The 26,661-nt window shown below is 42.7% G+C and overlaps 1 protein-coding gene across 1 annotated transcript in view; it reads left to right on the forward strand.

Annotated features, from left to right (window-relative positions):
* Positions 1 to 26,661, forward strand: part of inpp4b (inositol polyphosphate-4-phosphatase type II B) — a 221,129-nt gene that overhangs the window by 78,712 nt on the left and 115,756 nt on the right. Inside the window, exon 6 of the mRNA XM_056279773.1 lies at positions 22,157 to 22,268. Coding sequence (XP_056135748.1) covers positions 22,157 to 22,268 — 112 coding nt within the window. The remainder of the gene's footprint in view (positions 1 to 22,156; positions 22,269 to 26,661) is intronic.

Below are 26,661 nucleotides of genomic sequence, written 5' to 3' on the forward strand. Positions count from 1 at the left end.
ACCTTACGGAGAAGTCAAGTGTATCTGTTCAGATAACGGCACTGAGTTTACAAGCCGAGACTTCCAGGCACTGTTAACCAAGAATAGGATTAGATATGAGACGTCTGCACCCTATTCACCCCACCAAAATGGCACAGCAGAGAGAGGTTAGCGAACTCTCTATGATATGAGTAGATGCTTACTAATAGAAAGCGAGTTACCAGATAAGCTATGGAACTATGCTATGCAGACTGCAGCTTATGTGAGGAACAGGTGCTACAACAGGCGCACAAAGAAAACGCCATGATAGCTGTTAACAGGCAAGAAACCAAACATATCCAAACTGCAGAAATTTGGATCAATGTGTTTTGCTTGCAAGCAAGAGAAAGGGAAGCTAGGCTCTAGGTGCGAGCAAGGTGTTTTCATTGGCTATGATAAAAACAGCCCAGCTTATCTAGTGTACTATCCAGATACAGAGAGGGTTCAAAAGCACAGGTTGGTTAAGTTCACAACCAAGACAGCCAAAGAAAAGTAAACACAAACACTTGAGTCATACATAGAATATGGTGATAGGAATGTACATCCCAGGGTCAATGACAGTGAAGAAGATGTTGTTGATAAAAATGTGGAAAATGTACCAGGTCAGGGTGTTCAGAGTGGAGTTTCTGGGACTTCACCTGAACAGACTGAACGCACAGCGTAATCAGAAGGAACCCACTGCAAACCAAGAGGAGACCAGCTTACCTACAGGAATTCAAGACTGAGGATACAGAGGACAAACTGCAAACATGCATGGACTCTTGTTATAGAGCAGTATGTGACATTCCTCAAACCTACCAGGACGCCATAACGTCAACCAAATCAAGGCAGTGGAAAAATGCCATGAACGAGGAGATGCAATGACTGAGGGAGAACGAGACCTTCAGCCTCACCCAGTTGCCACCAGGTAAAAAGGCAGTGGGGGGTAGATGGGTCTACACACTCAAGTGTGCCATTGATGGATCTGATAAGTACAAGGCGAGATTCGTAGCAAATGGCTACAGTCATAAACCAGGAACTGTCTACGAGGAGATGTTCTCACCCACAGCTGATTTGACAAGTGTAAGAGCGGTCATGCAGAAGGCAGCGTAAGAGATCCTAGTCTTACACCAGATGGACGTTAAGACAGCCCATTTGCATGCACCAATTGACTGTGAAATCTATATAGAGCAACCAGAAGGTTATTAGAAAAAGTCAGAAACGTGTGAAAAGCTCGTATGCAAGTTGCAGAAGTCTCTCTATGGTCTAAAGCAGTAAGGCAGAAACTGGAACGCTATGTTACATACATATTTCAGTGAAAATGGTTTTGTACAGAATCCAGCTGATCACTGTGTGTATACAAGAGAAAAAACATAATGGAAAGGTAATCTTGGAATACTGTCCTACTGAGCAAATGATCGCTGATGTAATGACAAAGCCAGCCACCAAGCTGAAGCTAAAGAGGTTTGCTCAAGACATGTTTGGCACTTAGAAGTGCAAAGAGTGTGTTCTCATTGTCAAGGTAAAGAAGAAGCCTTATTTTTTGTTGTTGTTTTTGATTTCCATGTAATCCAATGAGCTAAGAGCAAGTGGGGGTGTTAAGTGTTGTTATTTGATGGCGCCCTTACTCGTTGTATTACGGCACATTCGGATGCGATGTCGCCACGTTCTCAGTGTGCGACAGTGTGTGTTGTAAGAGTCGGTAGTAGAGAGCTAAGACCTGCTGTATTTGCCTAAATAAATATGCCCAACGTTAAAGGCTAAAGAGAAAACCAGTTAAGCTTTGCTTATCCCCCATACACAACAATAAGATTGTGCACCCCAGCTCAACACATTCGCAGGTAGAAGCAGGTGAAAGAGCAGGGGAAGTTAATATACAGGAAGTCGCCGGGTTTACGAACGCCCGGCTTACGAACCCCCATACTTACGAACCGACCTCCGTAAAGCCTATTCTTTTAAAAAATCGAGTTACACACAGTTGTTCGTACTAACGAACGGACGGACTTCTTTGCGCGACGCTCAAAACACTCCGCGTTTTAGGCGGTTCGTCGACCCGAGGGAGAACAACACCGCGCCGCAGTCGCCGTTTTAAATCGGATCGCGTAAACGTTGTGTGTGTTGTGTTTTGACTTCAATTTTTCGTGTTTACCCTCATCATGGCTTCAAAGCTTAAATCTGATGCATTGATGGGTATGCATCGAACAAAGGGAAAACGATCACAATTGAAACGAAAATGGAAATAAAGCGTTCAGAGGGAGGTGAAGCGCCAACAAAAGTGTTTGGCTACAGTCGAGCAATGATCGGGACAGTCATAAAGGACAAGGGGATAGTAATGGAGTATGTAAAGGGCTCTGTCCCAATGAAAGCGACAATTATCACCAAGCAACGCAGTGGTTTATTTATCGAAATGGAAAGGCTATTGGTAATTTGCTAGAGGATCAAAATCAGCATAATATTCCTATTAGCCTTGGCTGCATGTGTAGTAAGTGAAGGTGCTTGTGATGAAGAGTTTATTGCAAGTGGGGGTTGGTTCAGTCGTTTCAAAGGGAGGGTAAATTTACACAATAGCAAAGTGCAAGGTGAAGCAGCGAGTACCGATGTAAGTGTTGCTAGAGAGTTTCCTAAAATGTTGGAAAAGAAATTATTCAGGAGGGAGGTTATGTCCCTGAGCAAATATTTAATGATGACTTCTTAGATTTGCTTGAATCTCGTGCAGAAGAATTGACTGATAAGGACCTTGTGGACCTTGAGCAGCAGGTGATAGCATTTGAGGAAGAAGGCTGGGACCTAGAAATCCCAGAACCCAAGAAGTTTTTAACAAAGGAATTAGCTGAAGCCTTCCATCTCATTGAAGCAGGGATGACAAACTTAGAGGAGCAAGATCCTAACGCAGGGAGGTTCACCAAAGTTTACCGGATATTTACCGACGGCCTCAGCTGCTACAAGGCCATTTATAATGAGAAAAAGAAAAGCTCGGTTCAAGCCACCCTTGATGTTTACTTTAAGAAATTGACTTCAGAAGTTAACCTTCACTCTACAGTAGCAGAATCAGGCCCTGACTCTCCAGCAACAGGGCCAGCCTCTCCAACACCAGGCCCATCATCCAATTAATAAAGTCATTTTAATTGTTAATTAAGGCACCTTCTGGTATGCAAAAAATCAATTGGAATGATAATGTTAACATATTTTCTTTTCTATCTAAGCAGTTTAAGAAATGTTTCTTTAATGCTTTTTATACTGATACATTCTCGATTATAAATACTGCACTGTAGTTACATTTATTATTATTGCTGCATTATTATATTTATGCTGTTTTAGGTAAAATATATACTATGTACTAAGACAAACATTTGACTAATTGACACTAGATGTGAACTGTACGTAACTGTCCCGACTTACGTACAAATTCAACTTACGAACAAACTCAAAAGTGGAACTAGTTCATAATCCGAGGACTTCCTGTGATTACAATCTTGCAACTGCATTTATAGTCTTTTTTTTCTTTTTTCTTTTTCTTTTTTTTCTACTCGAACTTTGGTTTGTGTTTGTGAATTGGACTGTTTTACAACGAGGTTCATTTGCATAGAAAGGGGCCAATGTTGCGCCAAATGTATGCATATTAGAATAGGTCTACTTAGAATTAATTAAGTTCTCTTTCAAATCGAACATCCCAAGATATGAGTAGAAAGTAATGTTTTTGCAACTGCATTTATGACCTTTTTTTTTACTTGAACGTAGCTTAACCATGTTATGTGATATGCTACTTCATTACACTTGAACCGCAAATATTAATGGGACCATTACAGAAAATTGCAGATGAACATTTTATATCCAGGAATTCACATTGTAGACACTAACACTGAAAATTGGGCACAACTTACAATATTGACCATACACGGTTAGGCCTATACTAGGTTTTGACCTAGTCATGTTCAAAGCTGAGCTAACTGCACTGCAGGGGTGTAGCGCCCGGGTTTTTTTCTGACACTGCTCTATAAGAAGTCAAGAAAGCTGGGTGTGATCTACACTTCTGACAAGGATGCTTGAACACATGCACACACACATACATATATAGTACACTGACGGTACACTAGCTGCCTTGACAAAGAATACAGTTGGAATGGAGTGGATTTGACAAAGGTTGACTGTAAATCCAAGATGGCAGGCAAATGTTAATCTTGTTACATGCCTCTTGTAACAATGAATTTAACCCTGGATTTTTTTTTTAATTTAATCTTACGTGTGGAGAAAGTGGGTGAAAGAAAGTGTGAGGCAAAGAGAGACAGAGAGTCCACTCAAAAGCAAAGAAAAGCTATTTCATTGTGCATGAAAAATTTCTTTACACTTCCTCTCAAGCCAAGGAGAAACAGAGGTTCTATTATATATCTCAGTGTTGCTTCTCTACTATTACATACACTTATATTCTTGAAATGCCCAGTCCTTTTTAGTAACATTTTAGAGCAAGAAACTGTACTTTGCAGACACTAAGCCCCGTGACTTTTCAACTCTGTAAGTAAGGAAGCACATAGTAAATGCTAACTGGGTGCCCTGATAAAAATGACCTGTATCAACACATTTGTTAAATCCCTGGCAGTCATTAAGATGTAGAAAGGAGCCATGTGCAGCAATGACCTAACTATCGATGAGAGGGCCGTTTTAATAAGGCCGTTATCCTCAACTTTTTTGCTCGTGTGCTAGAGTATGACTTTGGCCGCCTTGATTCTTTCTCGAAATTTTACTCAACTTTTATGAAATAACTATGTTCACTGACCAACAGTGTTTACAACTGTACAGCAAAGCTCTGCAAAACCCAGAATTAGCCGTGAGATTGAAAGTCTACAAGGGCACATGGACACACATGAACACTCTTGCCACGAGCACCCTTCCCCTTTTAGGAAGTCCATTATAGACCACCGTTTTACGTTTTGTTTTTCATTTCCTTCAAACTAAGAAACTGTGTCGTTCCCTGAAATGAACTTTAACACTGCTCCGTGGCTATTTCACCACACATTCCTACTGCATCTCTCTGTCTCTCTCTCTCTCTGTCCCTCTCTCTCCCTCTCTAATGAAAGAGATAGTTGCTGTTGAAAGATCGCAGTAGATCACTGAATTTCACTGCAGTAGAAATACTTCATGGCAGTGTGCAGTGTCTACGGCGCTGTATGAAAAAGGATAGAGGATTATAGAGTCTAAAGCCAAGGCAACGTTTCACTTCCGTAAGCATCTGTGTCTTTGAGAAACTGTATCTCATTTTCTTGCCTCGCACTCTCTCTTCTCCTCGAGCCTTTCCCTTCATCCCTTTTTAGGTCCCTGTAGAGTCTGGGTCCAACCAAGTGTGTTTACTCCCATCCACATCCCCACTGACGCCCCTCCACTCACCACTATCTGCCTCAGTTAGCGTTTGTACACAAAGATCCCACAATATTGTTGTAACGAAGACCTGAATTTATGTTTGCTTTGTTTTTTGTGATTCGGCTTTGTGACTACTTCCACTGCCGGCTTAAGGTCAAAACCACAATGACCCCCCCCCATTTCGTGTTCATACCTTTTACACAGAACAGCGAGGCGGATTTATGGCGCAACGTTTCCGCCTTGAAAAGGCTGTGCATGTGTGTGTGTGTGTGTGTTTGTGGACACGGCTGTGGGAGAGATGGCGGGTGGGCCGGCAGGCTTGTGTGTGCGCTGTCTGTCATAATCGGAAATCCTCAGTAGATCCATAGCCTTCCTACTGTGTACCACATTCAATCCCCCTGCCAGCAAGAGTCGGTGGAGCACAGAGCACTTATCATTGACTGCTTACTTCTGTCAACAAGCCAGCGCAGTCACCACTACTAGTAATAGTAGCGCTTAGACTCAATTTGTCCGGGGTCATTCGCACACCCACATACCCACATATACCATGTCTCCCTATACTTGTACTTATACTTGGATGCCTCATTGACTACATTCATTCCCTAGCCTTTAATCCTAACCTTAACCATCATAACTACATGCCTAACCTTAACCTAATCCTAACTCTAACCTTAACCCTAAACCCAAGTTAACCCTAAAATAGACCCTTTTCCTCATGTCCCCACAAGGTAGGTAGTTTCAGGTTTTTCTATCCTAATGGGGACATTTGCTCCCCATTAAATGGTAAATGGACTGCATTTATATAGCAATTCTAGTCTACCGATCGCTCAAAGTGCTTTTTTACAGTGCATGCCTCACTTCACCCATTCTCACACACATTCACACACTGATGGCGGAAGCTGCCGTGCAAGGCGCCAACCTGCTCATCAGGAGCAGTTAGGGGTTCAGTGTCTTGCTCAAGGACACTTTGACACGCTCTCTGGAGGAGCCAGGGATTGAGCCAGTGGCCTTCTGATTACTAGACGACCCGCTCTACCTCCTGAGACAAACACCCACACACACACACGCACACACACAGTATATACACTGTATATGTGTGCTTGACTGTAATGTGATGCAGTCGTTTCGGTGTAAAAAGGAGGACTATAGATGAATAAGATATGTAAGAGGGATTAAAGAGAGTATAGAATAAAAGGTCTTTACATAAAAGTAGTTAAGAAGTGACTTAGTAAATGATTGTGATTTTGCTACCCTGAGATCCTCAGGTAGGGAGTTCCACTGCTTAGGGGTCCTGACAGCAAAAGCCTGATCACTTTTTCAAATGAGGCGGGATTTGGGTATTCAGGAAGCTTGCCTCATCACAGACCAGAGGATCATAAGCTGTATTCAGGCTCACAGGGGACTACCATGTCTGAAATGTAACTTGGAGCCAGGCCCTGTAAAGCTTTAAACATTATTAGTAAAATCTTAAAATCAGTTCTAGTAAAAGTGATGGGCAGCCAGTGTAGCAGCAGTAGCAGTGTAGTGGCAAGGATATATAGGTGCAGTATGGTCACGTCTGTTAAAATGTGTTAGTCTAGCACAGGGGTGTCAAACTCCAGGCCTCGAGGGCCGCAGTGTCTGCAGGTATTTGTTGCAACCGTGCACTACACCACCTGATTTAACTAATTAGCTCACCTCCGGGATCAACGAGGGAAAGGAACTAGTTTAATCAGGTGGTGTAGTGCATGGTTGCAACAAATACCTGCAGACACTGCGGCCCTCAAGGCCTGGAGTTTGACACCCCTGGTCTAGCAGCTGTTTTGTTCAAGCTAGAGACAGAACATGGCTTTCTGACTGAGCCTCAAGTACAGGGAATTACAATAACTCAATCATGATGAGATAAAAGCACAGATGATGGTCTGCGTATGATAAAAAAGGACCTTATTTTTGCAATTTTCCTCAGCTAGAAAAAAAACAAACAATTGTTTAACCCTTGTCACTTATCCATCAAAAGAGAGGTCGGAATCAAAAATCACTCCATGATTACAGTAGGCATGCTTAACATCGATGGACAAGCTGCCAAGTTTATTGTAGAAAGCTGATCAGGTTTGTGGGGCCAAACAGGAGCCTCTCCGATTTTGTTTCGTGTTGTTGGATAAAGTTCTGTGACATACAGCACTTAATGTCAGAGAGACCAGCCATACATAACATGAGATAAGTTGCCTCTCTCATGAGCTTTAAATGGGACTAAGAGCTAGGTATCATCTGCATATAGCAGTGGAATTGAATATCGTGCTCCTCACTAATGTGCCCCAGGGGAAGCAAATTGAAGTAAAAAAAAATATATATATATACACTACCGTTCAAAAGTTTGGGATCACCCAAACAATTTTGTGTTTTCCATGAAAAGTCACACTTATTCACCACCATATGTTGTGAAATGAATAGAAAATAGAGTCAAGACATTGACAAGGTTAGAAATAATGATTTGTATTTGAAATAAGATTTTTTTTACATCAAACTTTGCTTTCGTCAAAGAATCCTCCATTTGCAGCAATTACAGCATTGCAGACCTTTGGCATTCTAGCTGTTAATTTGTTGAGGTAATCTGGAGAAATTGCACCCCACGCTTCCAGAAGCAGCTCCCACAAGTTGGATTGGTTGGATGGGCACTTCTTGCGTACCATACGGTCAAGCTGCTCCCACAACAGCATAATGGGGTCAGATCTGGTGACTGCGCTGGCCACTCCATTACCGATAGAATACCAGCTGCCTGCTTCTGCTCTAAATAGTTCTTGCACAATTTGGAGGTGTGTTTAGGGTCATTGTCCTGTTGTAGGATGAAATTGGCTCCAATCAAGCGCTGTCCACTGGGTATGGCATGGCGTTGCAAAATGGAGTGATAGCCTTCCTTATTCAGAATCCCTTTTACCCTGTACAAATCTCCCACCTTACCAGCACCAAAGCAACCCCAGACCATCACATTACCTCCACCATGCTTAACAGATGGCGTCAGGCATTCTTCCAGCATCTTTTCATTTGTTCTGCGTCTCACAAACGTTCTTCTTTGTGATCCAAACACCTCAAACTTGGATTCATCTGTCCACAACACTTTTTTCCAGTCTTCCTCTGTCCAATGTCTGTGTTCTTTTGCCCATCTTAATCTTTTTCTTTTATTGGTCAGTCTCAGATATGGCTTTTTCTTTGCCACTCTGCCCTGAAGCCCAGAATCCCGCAGCCGCCTCTTCACTGTAGATGTTGACACTGGTGTTTTGCGGGTACTATTTAATGAAGATGCCAGTAGGGGACCTGTGAGGCGTCTGTTTCTCAAACTAGAGACTCTAATGTACTTATCTTCTTGCTCAGTTGTGCAACGCGGCCTCCCACTTCTTTTTCTACTCTGGTTAGAGCCTGTTTGTGCTGTCCTCTGAAGGGAGTAGTACACACCGGTGTAGGAAATCTTCAATTTCTTAGCAATTTCTCGCATGGAATAGCCTTCATTTCTAAGAACAAGAATAGACTGTCGAGTTTCAGATGAAAGTTCTCTTTTTCTGGCCATTTTGAGCGTTTAATTGACCCCACAAATGTGATGCTCCAGAAACTCAATCTGCTCAAAGGAAGGTCAGTTTTGTAGCTTCTGTAACGAGCTAAACTGTTTTCAGATGTGTGAACATGATTGCACAAGGGTTTTCTAATCATCAATTAGCCTTCTGAGCCAATGAGCAAACACATTGTACCATTAGAACACTGGAGTGATAGTTGCTTGAAATGGGCCTCTATACACCTATGTAGATATTGCACCAAAAACCAGACATTTGCAGCTAGAATAGTCATTTACCACATTAGCAATGTATAGAGTGTATTTCTTTAAAGTTAAAACTAGTTTAAAGTTATCTTCATTGAACAGTACAGTGCTTTTCCTTCAAAAATATGGACATTTCAATGTGATCCCAAACTTTTGAACGGTAGTGTATATATATATATGTATATATGTATGTATGTGTGTGTGTTTGTGTATGTGTATATATATATATACCAAAGATTGACCTCTATGAAACACAGCAAGGGAAGGGGGCCAGAGAGGAAGAGGTCTTCCCAAGTAGCCCTGTCTGTGAGGTAGGAGTGAAACCACCAAAGAGCTGAGTTCCTGGTCCATTAAAGATAATAAATTGGGAGAAGAATGATCTCTTCTATAATTTTAGCCAAAAATGGCAACTTTGGAATTGGTCTGAAATGTTTTAAAATGAATGTGAGGAGCCCAGATGAGGCTTCCTCAGTAGCTGCTGTACTATTGTTGCATGTTTAAGGCTGGAGAGGAATAAGCCAATGGACAGCTACTGACAATGGAAAGACTATTTGAGCCAAGTGTTTGAAATAATTATTTCAAGAACCTAATCGATGTCTATTTGGCGGGAAGAGAATTTCACATGAGAAATAGGTTCCTCTAAGATCTAAGGTCAAAATGGGTATACTATATAGATATATATACACAAACACAGATACACGCAGATGCTTAAAGAGATAACCAGCATTCCCTGTCAGCCTTCAGTGATAACTGTACAGGGACATCAGAAATAGTACTTCCCCCCCTTGAAGAGGAATTTATCAAATCCGCTATTCCTAAAGGCTTTTTGTTGTATTCAGTCCTCTAGGAACATAACATAGACACATCCTGACACATCCTATTTCAGCTTTTAAGGTACGCACTGTGCAACGATGCAACCAGGAACGATCACACGCTACATGGAACAAAGAATCCTTTATTTATTCATTTCTTTATTTGTTCATTTTGCAGTCTGTCCATCTTGCTTGTTCCATTTTTAACTTCCTCTTCTTCTCTTTGTCTGATTGTGTGAAAGGTGTGGTACCCGTGTTGCAGCTACCTCTATCTCGAGACGCTGCCAGCATTGTGTGCCCAAAATGCATCTGCAGGCCCAGATTGTATATATAACCTATGCAGGACTATGCAGGGCTTCTGCGCTTATTTTATTCGTTCCTAAAATTTCTAAAGAAATTGGGCGACAGGCCTTTAAATTCAAAACTTCTTCTGATTGGAACAACTCGCCCAGTTCAATTACATCTATTACCTCCTTCCATTACTTTAAGGCATCTCTTTTTACACATCTTCATACGACCTGCTCTTGCTTCTAACTATACTTGGGATATGGAAATAATCCCTCTCTAACGTGTAGGTCCATGTTGATGTATGTATATAGCTTTGTATGTGTACATTTACTGAATGTATTCTGGCATTTTAGGGGAACCAGTGGATGTGGGAGTGGCGAGGCCTGGGGGAGTTTTTGTCTGTGTATGTGCGAGTTTATTTGTGTTGTTTTGCTTTATGTACTGTATTTTCTGTATATCTGTGTTAAGGACCCCCTCGAAAATAGAATAGAACGTAGAATACAACTTTATTTGTCATTGTACAAGTACAACGAAATTTGAAATGAGATGGTTCATCTCAAGGTGTTTATCCTCCTAATAAATGTTATATAATTATTACATCAGAAGTTTGAGCTCACTCAGGACCCAAGCTTCTTTTTTTTTTTTTTTGCATATATTTTTTGCATGAAGAAAGCGTGGCATAGAAATTTGAGATAAAGATTTTAGGATACACCATTTGTAGAGATAGAAGAAAAAAAAAGGAGATCGATCTTATCACTCCCTCTTTATTAAGGTACTACTTTGCACCTAACGAAAGCACATTTTAACTTTTCAACCAAATGAGGTCATTAGTATCTGGGATCTTCTCTCCAACAGTCGTCCAGAGAGATAGCCCTGACAGAAACTACAGCGGTGCGGAGAAGAGGTTAAAGGTGATGCACGCAGGGAGAGTTGTTATTCACAGTTAAAGGGAGAAAATGAACTAGGTTTTTCTTCTCTAAGAGAAGTAATGTCCCTGGTTTTTTTCGAGGTTCATGTTTTTAGTAAGCTTTGTTTTCTTAAAGCCTGGCCTTATGTCAAGTCACTTGTGCAGATACGTCCCCGATTCTTGTATTACAGTGCACCGCGGCTCTAGGAAATGCATTAGTTAAACACTGTAAACTGTGCTATAGTGATTTAGCTTAATGAAATTGAACAAATTCTTAATCTTGTAATTATTTTACTAAATATCATCCTTGTTGAGGGACAGATTTGGCCCGATTTTTAAGGGGAAATGATTTTATTCACGGGTTTGATGTATTTGAAAGGCGCTTTAATAGAAAGGGATTAAAAAGGCCGCCGGTGGTTTACGGTCACATTATGCTAATAACTACCTGCGTTTGCTTGCAGAAGGAAATTGTCACCTGATGCAACATTTCAAAGACAATCCCAGTTCCAGCCGGGGCTGTTGTGTAATTGGTTCACACTCTCCATTGGTTTATCTCTGCAGCACACACCCCTCCCACCCTCTTTCAGGAAATACTGTACATGCCTGTCAGGATTTGTTTTCATTCATACACTGTTGGTCGGCTCCTTTTTCGAGAGCCATCGCTGCACAAAAGCCATCAGTTTCAGGAAGACAATGGAGGATTTTGTTTTGTAAGCATTTTCACGGTCTGTTGAAAAATGATGATGATGTCTTAACGTCTCTCTGAAGGGGGGTTATTGCTCCGTCTCTTTTATTCGCTCTCGCACTCTCTTTTTCTGTGTCTGTCTCGTTTTCCTCCACAATATCACTCACCTTTGCAGGAGGCACTTTTAAAGCCATTTCCAATCAAGACAACATAGCACGCACATGTAAATGAAGGATTCTAACGTTTCTTCCTCATTTTCCCGCGGCATCCTGGGAGATGGTGTACGTTCTCATTTGCCTTGCTGTAAAGAGATGGCTTTGTTGCAGTGGTGCACTCAAGATGAACATCTTCAGAGTCCATGAACCCCACAATTGTCTCCATAATTATTTTGGATTGTCGATGGATATTATATTTGATCCCGGAGTGGTTCCTGTTGTTATATGAAGGTCCTGTATGTTTCCCAACCCACTCTCATCTAGCGATCATCTTCACTCTTGCTCAGCAGGTTGGCACTTTAAATGGCTGCTACACATCAGCTCATGCCAGGAAGCCCTTGGCTGGCGCACATACAGTGCTGTATGAAACAAATACACGCGTGCATTTTTCTCATCCTCGTCCAAGCTGCAAGTCGGTTCTGGGGTTGTGAAAAGGGATGCGACATAGTGAACAAGGCCCTCGTCCAGCAATTATGCAAGACGCAACAGTATAGCATGTGGCAAATATAGGTATGAAAATATTTCAATCGACTAAAGCAAACAAGGATGTTTCTGAGGCATATGGAGAGTCTAAACATGTCAAACACACTGTCGGTGCTTGTTCTGTCTCTGTACCTGTTATGTACTCTAATTAGCTGGCAAATATAGACCCGTATTCACAATGTAATTCCTGTGGTGGCTGTTGAAATATTGCGTGGCCTGTCTTCCTGGCATCAAACAGCACATCCTTTAAATAGTCTTAGTTCACCACTTGCACCTCCAGTGAGGCAACATCCAGCTTATGGGGACCAGCCTGAGTTTATGTTATTAGTAAAGCAGTTATACATTTTCTTGGATTTTTTTTCTTTTCCGCTATTCCCTTGTAACACATGAGGGTAATACAAGGGTATGTCCTACACCCCTGCCAACATTACACATTCAGATAACATTTCTTAATTTGTTAGAAGGCACTGTGGATGCACATCCTGACTATACCTGTCATGTTTCTGTTTTAAATGTTTGCTAACTCTCTGCCAAATGGAGATCCAATCCCACAGTGGTAAGATTGTGGACAACAAGAATGCATATCAGCATGAGGTGTGAATGCAAGGTGCAAGATCAGATCGTTCATTATCCAGATAAGCTATGCAGACACAGATCGCATATTAATGACAGGTGTAAAGTGAGCAATATTTCCAAGTAGAACAGGATGTTAGGGTGGGGTAAAATGTAGGGAGGGAAGTCATTTGATCCTTCTGGATTGGATTGGCTTGTGCAAAACATGTTATTTTCTTATTGGTTGGAATGTTGCTCGCCCACCCACTGGGACACGATGACACAAACATAAGTTAAGGTAATTAGATTTAGATGTAAAATAAGTTTAAAAAAAACCCAGCCCTCTGATGGACTGGCAGCCTGTCCAGGGTGTCTCCCCGCCTGCTGCCCAATGACTGCTGGGATAGGCTCCAGCATCCCTGTGACCCTGAACAGGATAAGCGGTTTGGATAATGGATGGATAATGGATGTTTTGTTACACATTTATTACTATATGATCACAGCTGATGACAGAATCTTTTCTCAACACTCGTGACGTGTCGAGGAAGTGTAAAGATAACCTGTTTGACAGACATGCTGGAAGAAAATCAATTCTTTCAGACACACGGATCGAGTGTATATGTCCAAATGTATGCATCATTGCCTAACACAGCCCTTACTCACAGATATGCTACACCACCCCCCCCACACACACACACACACCAATTGTTGAAATGTATAATTGCTAACTCATTTTCTCTCAGGGATTAACCAGCCTGCTGTATTTAAACAATTGTACTTAAAACATGTGCTCCTCACATAGCCTTGCCTTTCAAGCCCCAGATGTCTCTTGACATATCACTGCCACAACAGATACATCATCATTACGGATCAGCAAAGACTCTGTTCATCTGTGAGCGCCTCACACAGTTGCTAAAATATCAGTGGCAGCCACTTCCTGCTACCACACTGGTAACTTGAACTGCTTGGGCAAAAATAAACTAGTTAGCCCAAACCTTGATCTATATTCAATACCACGCATACATTTTACCGGTGAGTAATTTAAGCTAATTAGGCGTCGACTTGCATTTAACGTTGAAAATAGACATGCATTGTTCTGTAGTAGAAATCAAAATCTTCTTTGTGAGGATTCCAAAAAGTGGGACAGTTTTTTTTCTTTGGGATCGCACTTGAAGTCGTCTAGACGGGCTTTAAAGTGCGTATTTATCTCCTGAGGTCCCTCGGCTACTCTTGACTAGAGATATGAACAATGTCTGCTGTGTTGTCATCTCGCTTGAGTCAGACACCCGGCTGCGAAACGCGCGACATGCAGAGTCATTTAACAAGTTCGTTCTTTCCAAATGAATATCACACTCGGCTGCATGACTGCAAAAAAAAAAAACTGGCACTCCTCATCATTACAGGCCCATGTCGTAACATCTGTCCTCTGTGAGCGCTAGCCAGCGCTATATTTAGCCCACCCCTGCAAGCTTTATATAGGTCAAGAATCCCCACTGCATTTCCACAACTACACTTAGGGGGGGGGCTTCTGCAGCTTTGTTGGCTGTGTCACTTTCGGCATTAGTTTTATCTGACCGCTCAAGACATTTGATCAAGATGCCCCGAAGAACTGTTAAATTCACTCTACACTTGACAAAAACAGGGGTGCGAAACAAAACAGTTGTTTTTCCAGGCCTTTTCGGTTTATTTCTGGCTTCCTACGGTGAAGGCTAAAGTTCTCATGAGAGGAAAAGCCGGGGTGTTTTTCTCAATTTCTGATGCTTTCAGGTGTTTTCCTCCACGAGTCTTCCCACAAAGTGCCTGACAGCCATTAAAGTACAGTCACTTTGAAGTTTTTGTGTTTTTTTTTTTATGAACTTTCCCCTCCCACAGGCTCTTTCAACTCGTTTTTAGCGAGACCTTTGAAAACTCTGCAATTTTCCCTACTTTGCCGTCGCTCTGTGATTCTCTCCGTCTTGTGGTTAACAGCACCGGCAAAAGAAAGCGTTTCCTCATACGTTATTTTGTCATCTAATCCACCCTCTGTGCAGCTCTCTCGAACCTACCAAGACTTGTGTTAGTACAATTTCTCAAGGAATCTGTGTTTTAAATTAATCTTTAATTCTACTGCTTTTATATTGTCTACAACAAAGATGACCTTCAATTAAAAGTTCCTGCAAAAAAAAAGGGATCCTTCGCCATGCAAGTGTTAGTCTGCAGAACCAAGTTCACACGGGTTCCTCACAGTGACAGCTGGTGCTAAAGATTTTATTGGGGGGGGGGCGCAATTTACCTTGGCGCAGCACACCTGACAGCTGCTTTAATGTCCACACAGTCACAGAGTTATTAAGAAGGACAATTAGCCTATAGATTTTATCAGGGTTCGTAGAAAGTGGATGATTGACAGTCGAGACGAGGCGTCGTGGTGGGCGTGAACATGATTGACAGCCACGAGAACTGTCCCATCACATTAGGTTGAAAAACATGAAAACAAAACCAGTTTGCTGCCGATAAAAGTGGGAGTGTCTGGGGCGCACAGAACTGTGCCCCATGGAAAATCTGAAGAAACCAGTTAGACAGCAGCCTCAGGTCACCTGCTCCCCAACAGTTTGAGGGCTTACATAAGGTATCGTTTGGCTGGTGCCCCTCACCCAGGAAGTATGTGTATTCAGGCAGAAATCAACCAAATACCATTTGGAACCAATATTTAATGCTGCTGACAGGCACTCACAGACTGAACAACACTTTTATTTCATAATTATTTGCATTATACAACTAAATTATATTTACCATGTTTAAGTAGATTTTCATCTCTTGATATTTGAAGGGGGCGGCATCCTAGCACCCTGTAGTGGCCAGCTGCCACTGCTACCTACCAAATAATAGCAATGGATTACATTTATATGGCACTTATCTTGACACCCAAAGTGCTTCACATTGAAGGGGGTAACTCACTTCAACCACCACCAATGTGTAGCACCCACCTGGGTGATGCACGGCAGCCATTGTGCACCAGAACACTCACCACGCATCAGCTTGAGGTGGAGAGGGAGGAATCATTGAGCCAATTACATGGGGAGATGATTAGGTGGCCAGATGGAGAAAACCAGGTTGGGAATTTTGCCAGGACACCAGGGGACCCCCTACTCTTTGCGATAAGTACCATGGGATCTTTAATGACCACAGTGAGTCAGGACCTTGGTTTAACGTCTCATCCAAAGGAAGAAGCTAATGCTGTTATATTTATTGTCATTCTTATTATTGTTATTCTCAAACTACAAAAAAATAAAAATGAAATTCAACTGAATGCACAAATTTACAGTGCCTGACCCACCAAGTGTATGTGACTGTTGGGACAACTTAAACTAGCATTTAGTTCGCTCAGTAATCTAACAGGCAATGTGCAGCAAGTAGAAATGAAGTAAACTTTTCACTGGTTTCACACTGCATTTCTAGTTATATATGACTTTTTTTTTTCAAAATTCAAAGTACCTTTGTGGTTACGATGGTTGGCCACAGCATATTTCTCTTTTGAAGCCTCAAATAGTATTTACTGACTTTGGGTATAAACTGAATACATTTATTCTCATGTAAAGGCCCTCGGATTACTTTGGATTATAAACTACAATGTGACAGTTTTATTGGGTTATGGGGACTGTTTAAATTGATTGTTGCAGAGCCAAACTCTTACAAGATGTAACAGCTGCAAGGTGTCACTGTGACTCAGATATTAATTTGGCCATAGACATGTTAGTCATGTTTGGACAGCACACAGTTTGTTTATTTCCTCTCAGACTGCCATATTGTTGTGTTTAATTGCATGAAATCATGGTGAACTGACCCCACATTGGAAGACCAAAGTATATAAACTGCAAAAATTCAACGCAAAATCAAATCAGGTGTTTAACCCTCCCTTAATAACTGATTGTTTTCTGAGTCATGCCAAATTTGCGACAGACCCTTTAAACACATTATATGTGTCAGTTCATCAAAGCTGTCTGATTAAATGTTGTCATTAAAGAGATCCTGGGCCAATTAGATTTATAGATTTATAGGATGGGCTCTGAGGCAAAGAGCAATCTGCAGACTTGTTTCCATGCCAGCTCCAACAGACGGAGAAAGAGATGGATGAGAAAGGGGGGGCAAAGGGGGAAATGTGGAAGGAAAGCATTAGGTGGCCTTGCTTTCTGTACGTTTCACTCCTCAGAGCCTTCAAGGATAAATTCGAGGCCATCCACGGTCATGTGTAGATATATCACAATGAGATTTTGGTGAATTGGTTTGAGCTGCACATTTTCTTGTCTTGATTTCATGGTTTTTGGAAATAAAACCAAAACTATTAGCGAAACATTGGTGTGTGAATAATTGTTGCGATTGCAATACATTTACAATAAATGTGAAATCCTGCACACAATATCTGTCACTGTCTCTCTCAAAGACATAAATCAATTATCTGGAACAGATTCTTACTTGGCCTCCTCTTTTTATTCAAGTAGAGAGTTTCATTAGTGGATGGAGGCAGGGCAATCTGAAGAGTAGAGGGCCGCTGTAACCCCCAGGTTTTGCTGTGTGAGGACTAACACCAAATGTGACGCATGTTAATCTCCTTTTGCTCCATTATGTGTAGAACACTATCAGTACATGCTGTTTGTTCAAAGTCAGGGTGACTTTCTTTTGTCATGCCTCAGTCCTCAGTTGCAAACGCAAAGGAGAGAAAGACAGTGTTGGCAAGAGAGAGAGAGGGTGGGACAGAAAGATAGATCATGGAGTCAAGAAACAAGGGTGGAAAGATGAGGAGAGAAGTAAACACTGAGACAGGTGTCTGGCAAAGGACATTGATTCAATTTATATACCAACCAACGTTATTTGCTGTGCTTGGATACTGCTGTTATATGTTAAGGACAAACTTGAGATCCCTGTGTCCCAGAGCAGAGCTTCTTTATCCTTTTGTTGTCCATCCCTTACAATGCCCTATCCTCCACTCTCATATTCTCACAGAGCCCTCCCTCAGCAACCTTTCTTCCCTCTTCTTTTCTCCTTGGGGTGTTATTAAACTCAGACTTTCTCTTTGTTACTCAACCAAGATAAATTAGCCTTGAAAGCATCCTCTCTCCGTCACCATCCCTTCCGTTTCTCTTTTGCTGGGGCGTCATCCTTCTTTCTCCCCCAATGGACCATTGGCTGGTGCTGTGACATCCCATAATTCCTCCAATCGGTGTGGAACTGTGAACATTAGGGGATAACTCCGTTTAGACTTGTTCTCCCTATGCCTAGGGATCATTATTCTTCATTTTAGGGTGTCTGTCATTCTGCCAATGGTATAGATTTTACATGAGCTACTTAATCATGCCACCATTACTGAAAAATGGTGATCGGAGGGCCTCACTGATATGAAACTCTAGATTGTATTTAATGTCCATCACAGTACATAGTCTGGGTGAGTAAAGGGCTCATTTGAGTGCTGTCATATTGTACATTTGTTTCTTTAACTCAGACAAGCCCCTGCAATAGAAGGCCTATCCTTATTCAGCATGCACTGTGTTCCTCTTACTCTACCTTATATATCAGGGCGGCGGTGTCAAGACTCATTCAGGCTCCCTTTACGTACGAAAATAAATATGTCCACTTCAGACTATAACCCACACGTGTCCTTTACGTTGTCATGGATGTTATACAATACATCCACTAGAGAGCAGCTCAGAGTCAAAAGTCACTGACAACAACAAACATGGTGATGGTGGAGGAGGGTTGATGCTAGCTCCAATGGGGTGTAGGCACGGAAGTAGCTGTAATTGGCTGTTGCGTCGGCCAATAGACAGCGCGGAACCTCGAAGTGTACTGACTGCCAGACCAACAGACAGAGCATTAGCTGGGGCGAATTAAGTTAACGTTAGTTAGCTGGCGATAGCAATAGCGGTAGGGTTAGGATTAGGGTTAGGGTTACCGTACGATCTGGCAATGTTAAGGTCAGTTGTAAGCTAACTAGCTAAATGTTTCATTGCACATCGTTTGTCTCAAGTCAGTGCGCTTCGAGGTTCCACGCTGTCTATTGGCCGATGCAACAGCCAATCACAGCCGCAACAGCCAATCACAGCTGCTTACATACCTACACCCCATTGGATCTAGCATGGAAGAGGACGAGCAAGGCCGCCATTTTGACCGTTTTGGATTTTCAAAGTTTAATAACTGTGGAAAAAACAAAAGATACAGACCTGCCACTCCCTGAATGCTCATAAAATTGCATATATTTGCATTAAGATGAGTCTTAGATCAATTGCACAAAAAGTTATGAGCTACCTAAAATGACCATGAGCAGTCAAAAAGACGGCTCGTAATTTGCACGTCATCGTATGCGTCATGTCACCATTTATGACATGTTGGTCGCGTCATTTCCTTCGCGAAGTTCGTTGCTCTGTCCTAGAAACACACTAGTGTTCTCCAGTGCAGAGTAATAGTCTAAACTTGATTTTTTGATTATTTCTAACATGTCTGGTTACTGACATGCACCATGCACCATGACTACCACTGACGCGTTGCAGTATTTGCAGGCGTTGGGACAGTGGCGATTTTAAAGAAAAATAGTATTAAAATTGTTAAAATGTTAATTTTTATGTCAGTCGTTTCTTAACAGACATACTAACATACGCAATGCATTAATATCTCAATTGGGTATTTATCTTGACAAAAATATAGAGTTTAAAAACCCTCGGCGGTCATTTTGACGGCTCATGGTCGTTCTAGTAGTTTTTAAGTTCCGGTCGTTTGGGACTGTTTCAATACTTTCATTTCCCATCCATCCAGTTTTTTGTTTTTTTTACATTTCACGTTTTATAGGCCTTGTTACGTTTGTTAGATTAGCAATAAATGTTTTCCGTTTTTTTTTCTTCAGGTTAATATCGTCACTTTTTAAATTTTGCTGTTCAAGTTCGAGCATGTCTCTCTTAAGTTTAAATTGTTTAAAAATAGTATTATAGTTGTTAAAATGTTAATTTTGGTGTCAGTCGTTTCTTAACAGACATACTAACATATTGTAGCGAATTCAGGGGGCAGTACGGGAACCGCCACAGCCGGGACGCGATCCCGTGTCTCCCGCTCCGCAAGCGACAATGTTAACCAGTCGACTAAAGGGTCCGAGCCGTTAGCCAAGGGCCAACGTGTCTACTTATCCATAAACGTTACACTACCGCCTTCCTTCGGGAAGCTTCAGCATATCAGCTTCCTCACGCCTCTGGGCGCACGCGCTTCCAATGACCTCACGGTCTCACCAACCCACTTCTGACACCAATGTAGCGAATTCGGGGAGCAACCACAGTAACTGCCGCGGCGTGAACCCGTGTCGCCCGCAACGCGGGAGACATCGTTAACCGCTCGACTAAACGGTCAGACCCGTTAGTCAAGGGCCAAGTGTCTACTTATCCATGCACGCTACACTACCCCCCTCCTTCGGGAAGCGCGTTCCTGCGCTTCAGCATATCAACTCCCTCATGCCTCTGGGCGCACGCGCTTCCGATGGCCTTACGGTCCCACCATCCCACTTCTGACACCAATGTTGCGAATTCGGGGGGCAGTCCGGGAACGGGGGCAGTCCAGGAACCGCCACAGCCGGGACGCGAACCCGTGTCTCCCACTCCACAAGCGACAACATTAACCACTCGACTAAAGGGTCCGACCCATTAGCCAAGGGCCAACGTGTCTACTTATCCATGCACGTTACACTATGCAATGCATTGATATCTCAGTTGGGTGTTCATCTCGACAGAATATAGAGTTTAAAAACCTGTGGTCATTCTGACCGCCCATGGTCGTTTCAGGTAGGCGTATAATCCCGGTTGTTCTAGTGTTAAAATGTCCTTGTTAAGTGTTGTTATTTGATGACGCCCTTACTCATTGTATTACGGTACATTCGGATGTGACGTCGCCACGTTCTTGGTGTGCGACAGTGTGTGTTGAAAGTGTGCAACTGTGTGTTGTAAGAGTCGGTAGTCGGTAGTAGAGAGCTAAGACCTGCTGTGTTTGCCTAAAGAAATATGCCTAACGTTAAAATCTAAAGAGAAAACCGAGTCAAGCTTTACTTATTCCCCATACGCAAGAATAAGATTGCGCAACCCAGCTCAACAGTACCTGTTAAGAAAGAGGCAAAAGCGGGGGCGGTGTTGTAGACGGCGGTGGTCTTTGAGGCCATCAAATACATCATATATATTGTAACGATCACGGATGAATAGCCTCGGTAGCCCTTGGCTAACGGGTCCGACCCTTTAGTCAACTGGTTAACGTTGTCGCCCGCGGTGCGGGAAATCTGAGTTCGCGTCCCGGCTGTGACGGTTTGGCCGTGCTTTCCCCCGAATTCGCTACAATCTGTTTAAAATTTCTCACCAACTTGCGCAACCCCCTCCCTCAAAGAGTTCTGCCATTTTATTTATTTATTTGTTTGTTTATTTATGTATGTATTTATGTATGTATGTATGTATGTCTTCGTCGTGTCTCGCTGGTCTCGCTTGAACTTCTGGCTACACTGCCCTCACGATTTCCGGTGGTACTGCTCTGTTTCATCCGAATTCGTAAACGTTCAAAAAAACGTGCACAAATATGGTCGAAAGGAAGGTCGAGTATGGACAGAAGGCTCCGTCCTTGTCAGTACTTAACGTTGAGCATGAATGAGGCCTTAATAGGGAAACGGTCGTTCAACTCAAGGGCCTGAATTCAAGACAGTGTTTTGTAAAACATGCTTCTGCCGAATTCACCTGAACCAGAATTCCCTCAGTTTAAGGGGGGTGGTGATCTGAAGCTGACCATGTGCTCTGTCTTCCCTTTCAACGAGAGAGCAAGCAAGAAGAGAATTGTAGGAATGGAGAAAGTATCGTATTAATAAAACAATATCTGTATCCTTATTCTGTCTTATTCTGTTTATCATTTCATTACTTTGCTTCTGAACATCGGTCCACTGTGTAGTCGAGGGACTGAGCATGTCTTAGCTGGAGAAAGGGCTCAGCTAACAGCATAGCGTTTTACTCACCAACATTTTATTGGGGATCTTAACATTTCTCATCCTCTCTCTCTCCCTCTCTCTCTCTCTCTCTCTCTCTCTCTCTCTCTCTGTAGGTCATCCGATGGTGCGTGTGTGGCAGGGTCCGTGGTGGTAAGTCGTCTGAACATGGGGGAGATGGAGGAAGTTGACGTAGACCACATCACCACTGACTTGCCAGCACAGAAGGTAAGATCGCAGGGCAGGGCGAGACATACTGAATTTCTATGCTCCAAATACCTAGCACTAATGCCCCCAGGATTAGACTGCCACTGTTTAAGTGTCCCAATGAGATTAAGTAAACTCCAGTAAACCCTGAGAGGATTGTGTGTGTGTGTGTGAGTGTGTGTGTGTGTGTGTGTGTGTGTGTGTGTGTGGGTGTGTGTGTGTGTGTGTTTCAAAAATGCATTCCCCCCCCCCCATATCTGTACAACATAGAAAGGGGGAAAGATTTAGAATTGGCAAGACCACCACTTGTACACTGGCCTGTCTAGGATTGTGTTGCTAGCCTTTAAAGCCTTGAGTTCCTATGGTCAAAATGCAGACACGCTCCTGATGAGACCGCCCCCCCTTTCCACGCTAATCTCTTCCAATACTTGCTGCTCTGCTCAACTATGTACTGGCTCATAAACGGAGAAAGACAGACAAAGCAGATGCCTCCTTCGGAGACTGATAGTAAACTGGAGATTTTATCATCGAAATGGGGTGCTTTTGCTCCAGAAACAAAGTTGTATGTACTTTGATTTCAGCTGCATTTTTATTTGATTCAAAGACATGGATGTGCGCAATTTAGAAAATTGTAAAAGAAAATAATAATAAAGGGGATTTTTTTTTTTTTTTAAATTCGAGTTGGGTATCAAAAATTCTAAATGAGCTGTGAAGTTTAACTTCTGATATTTGTAGTGCAGCACATAGACTGTTAGACTGTTAATAGAAATAACTGGTCATTTCTCACCAGAGTTGTACAAGGAAGTATTAAGATTCTTGTCTGGCCTGTTGAAAAAGTAGCTTCTTTAACAACCTACAGTGTGTCTCTGTATCGCTGATTTGTGATGTTTGTGCATGTTTACATGTCTTTTTTTCTGATGTGTGTTTTAACTTTTTTTGCAAGTGCACATTTGTGATTGTGGGTGTGGATGTGCATGCACTCATGGATGTGTTGTGTGTGTGTGTGTGTGTGTGTGTGTGTGTGTGTGTGTGCGCACGTGTGTGTATTTGTGTTTATGAATCACTGCCTTATATAATTGACCATGGACTTATTCATGGCTGACTGGCTTTTGATTCAGCCCCCCAGTCGCTGGAGCAGGGAGGTTCCCTGGAAGGCACAGTGTCACTGACAATCTGCCCATGTCGTTTTGATGAATATGTGTGTGTGTGTGTGTGTGTGTGTGTGTGTGTGTGTGTGTGTGTGTGTGTGTGTGTGTGTGTGTGTGTGTGTTTGCGTGTGTGTGTGTGTGTGCGCGCGTTTGCATTATTTTTATTTTTGCTGTTGTCGTCAAAGCATATTTCCCCTTGTGTGCAGTGTTGCTGTTGTGTGAGATGAGTGGAGGGAAGAGGGAGGGATTTGACAAACTGTAGGGAGGGCTGTAAACTCACTGGTGGCAAATCCTCCCGTTCGTCTTCCCGGACACGTGCCTGTGTGTGTGTCTGTGCACGTGTGTGTGTGTACTGTGTGTGTGTGTGTGTGTGTGTGTGCACGCTTAGAGCTGAGAGTGAGGTGCCCATTTTTTTCTTGCACTTGTGTGAGTGCAGTATTTCATAGATACTGCAGATGCTTCTGATTTCTGACTTTTATTTCATGTATTTACATGCGGATTAAACAGTAATGGCCTATCAAACACACCGTCCACTGACAACATATTAGGACTGCTTCTTCAGTCTTCCCTTCAGCTTTTCATAGTCAGGGGCCATACTTGTTCAATCAACGTTGATTTCTTGAGGCTAATGTTAAGTTCTGCTTAAACTGCACTTCTTTTTTTGTGCACGTTGACAAGTGCTTGCACACACACAAGCGTGTGTGTGTGTGGGGGGTGGGGGGTGGGTCAGGAGAGAGGGTTGGGATATGTGTTGGTGTCCCGTGGGATGTGTCTGTCTGACTCAGAATCAGTGTCCTGGCATGGAGAGGTGATAGATTGTCCCTAACAATCATTAAAGCCCTTTTCTGGGGACAGGTTTGGACAGGCAGTGGCTGTCCAACTGTGTAAAATGGTTCATCAGGCAGGGCAGAGCTGACATAGACAGAGCAAGAGGGAGTTTTAGTTGTCGCTTTTGCTTTGATAATGACTCCAAGTCTCGATGCTTAGAGAAGAGTTGACTGCTTGATAGAACATTTCTCGCTATCAAAGGCATGGCAGGGGCAACAGTCTTTGCCCGTGTGTGTGTATTTATATTCCATGGGCAAAAAAGTAAGATGCTATTCTGGTTTAGCTGCCTGCTGCTGACTGATGGATCACCATGGGGACTGCGGTGGGGATGTGTCTTTGAAGCTCCGTCTTGACGATTCAGGGGATTGTCGCCTTGTTGGCCCACCAAGCTCATGTAATTGCAATTCTAATGTCAGTGAAAACCACAAGCAGTGGGTCAGTCCCCTTATTTGCACAATACACTACAATATATAGATATGAACACTATTTTAGGTTTTATGGTCTAGATAAAATAATTTAATGAATCAAAATATGGCAGTAGATGACAATCTACTGGTTTCAACTGATTTGCTGTTTTCACTGTAAACTTGGACCAAGATTATCTGGACTGGGTAACATTTTACAATACTTTACACCAAATCCCAAGTAGTTAGCAAGGAACCAGTAGTGAATGGATCAGGGAGGTGCTTACAGTTAACAAGCAGTTCCTGAATATCAATGAATCGAGTACAATACAGTAGATAATGATAAGTTACTTAAAAACAGACTTAACGTGTTAATGAGCCCATATCTAAGGATGAGTTTCTGGACATCTGTGAATCTCCATAATGACCACTTACTTAATGAATTGTTCCTGATTAATGCCTACTCAGATGCGTGTGGTGTGTTTAACTGGCATGTAAGCAACAACACATCATTACCTCCTTATTACCTCCATATTAGTTACTAAGAATGATACTTTACCTGAGCGGGAGCCAAAGTGGTAGCTAATGGTAAGGTAATTGAGTAACGATGCACTCTTATGTCACAAAATCCACCAAAACTAAAGAAAACCAGATTTATATGATATATATATATATATATATATCACCCTTTTTCAGTTGGTGTGTGTCTTCCTCAAGCTTGGGTCCTCTACTCTTCCAGAGGCCTGGGAGTTTGAGGGTTCTGCGCAGTACCTTAGCTGTTCCTAGGACTGCACTCTTCTGTACAGAGGTGTCAGATGTTGTTCCTGGAATCTGCTGGAGCCACTCTCCCAATTGGGAGGGGGGGGGGTCACAGCCCCTAGTGCTCCTATTTACCACTGGGACTACTGTGGATTTCATCTTCCATATCTGCTCTAGTTCTTCCCTCAGCCCTTGGTATTTCTCTAGCTTCTCATGCTCTTTCTCGCTGATGTTGCTGTCACTCAAGATTGCTACATCAATCACTACTGCTGTCTTTTGTTCCTTGTTGACCACCACAATGTCTGGTTGGTTAGCCAGCACCTGCTTGTCAGTCTGGAACTTGAAGTCCCACAGGATCTTAGCTTTGCCATTCTCAACCACCTTTAGCAGTGTCTCCCATTTGGACTTTGGGACTTCCAGTCTGTATTCAGTACAGATGTTCCTGTACACTATAGCAGCAGAGTACCCTTTCCCAGCTAGCATTTTACACCCTGCTACTAAGTGCTAGACTGTCTCAGAGGCATCTTTGCACAGCTTGCATCTTGGGTCTTGTCTGATGTGGTAGACCCCTGCCTCAACCGATTTGGTGCTGAGTGCCTGTTCTTGTGCTGCTATGATTAGAGCCTCTGTGCTGTCCTTCAGTCCAGCCTTTTCTAGCCACTGGTAGGATTTCTCAATATCGCCCACATCTTCTATCTGTCGATGGTACATCCCATGGAGGAGCTTGGTCTTCCGTGATACCTCCTCTTCTTCTTCCTCTCCACTCTGTCTTCTGCTACCTGAGGTACTCACTCAGCAGTTTGTCCTGGGAGCCCTCTTTCTGATGTACTCATGGATGTGCCTTGTTTCATTCTGGATAGTAGCTGTGACACTCACTAACCGTCGACAGCCATCTTTTCGCTTATTATACAGTCTCAGGCTGCTGGACTTCCAGTGGAACCCTCCGTGTATTGTGAGGAGTTTTCGTGTCCTGATATTTGTGGCCTTTATCTCCTCCTTTGGCCAGCTTATTATTCCAGCTGGGTATCTGATGACTGGGAAGGCATATGTGTTGATGACTTGGATCTTATTCTTTCCATTGAGCTGGCTCCTCAGGACCTGCTTCACTCTCTGGAGGTATTTGGCTGGAGCTGACTTCCGTTTCTGTGCTTCCTGCGTCCTCCTCGTGGTTTCCATTTACCTGTGGAATACCCAGGTACTTGTAACTGTCCTGTGTGTCTGTTATCCTACCATCTGGTAATTCAGCCCCTTCAGTCCTCACCACCTTTCCTCTTT

The sequence above is a fragment of the Lampris incognitus genome, chromosome 5, assembly GCF_029633865.1.
Source record: "Lampris incognitus isolate fLamInc1 chromosome 5, fLamInc1.hap2, whole genome shotgun sequence".
NCBI lineage: Eukaryota > Metazoa > Chordata > Actinopteri > Lampriformes > Lampridae > Lampris > Lampris incognitus.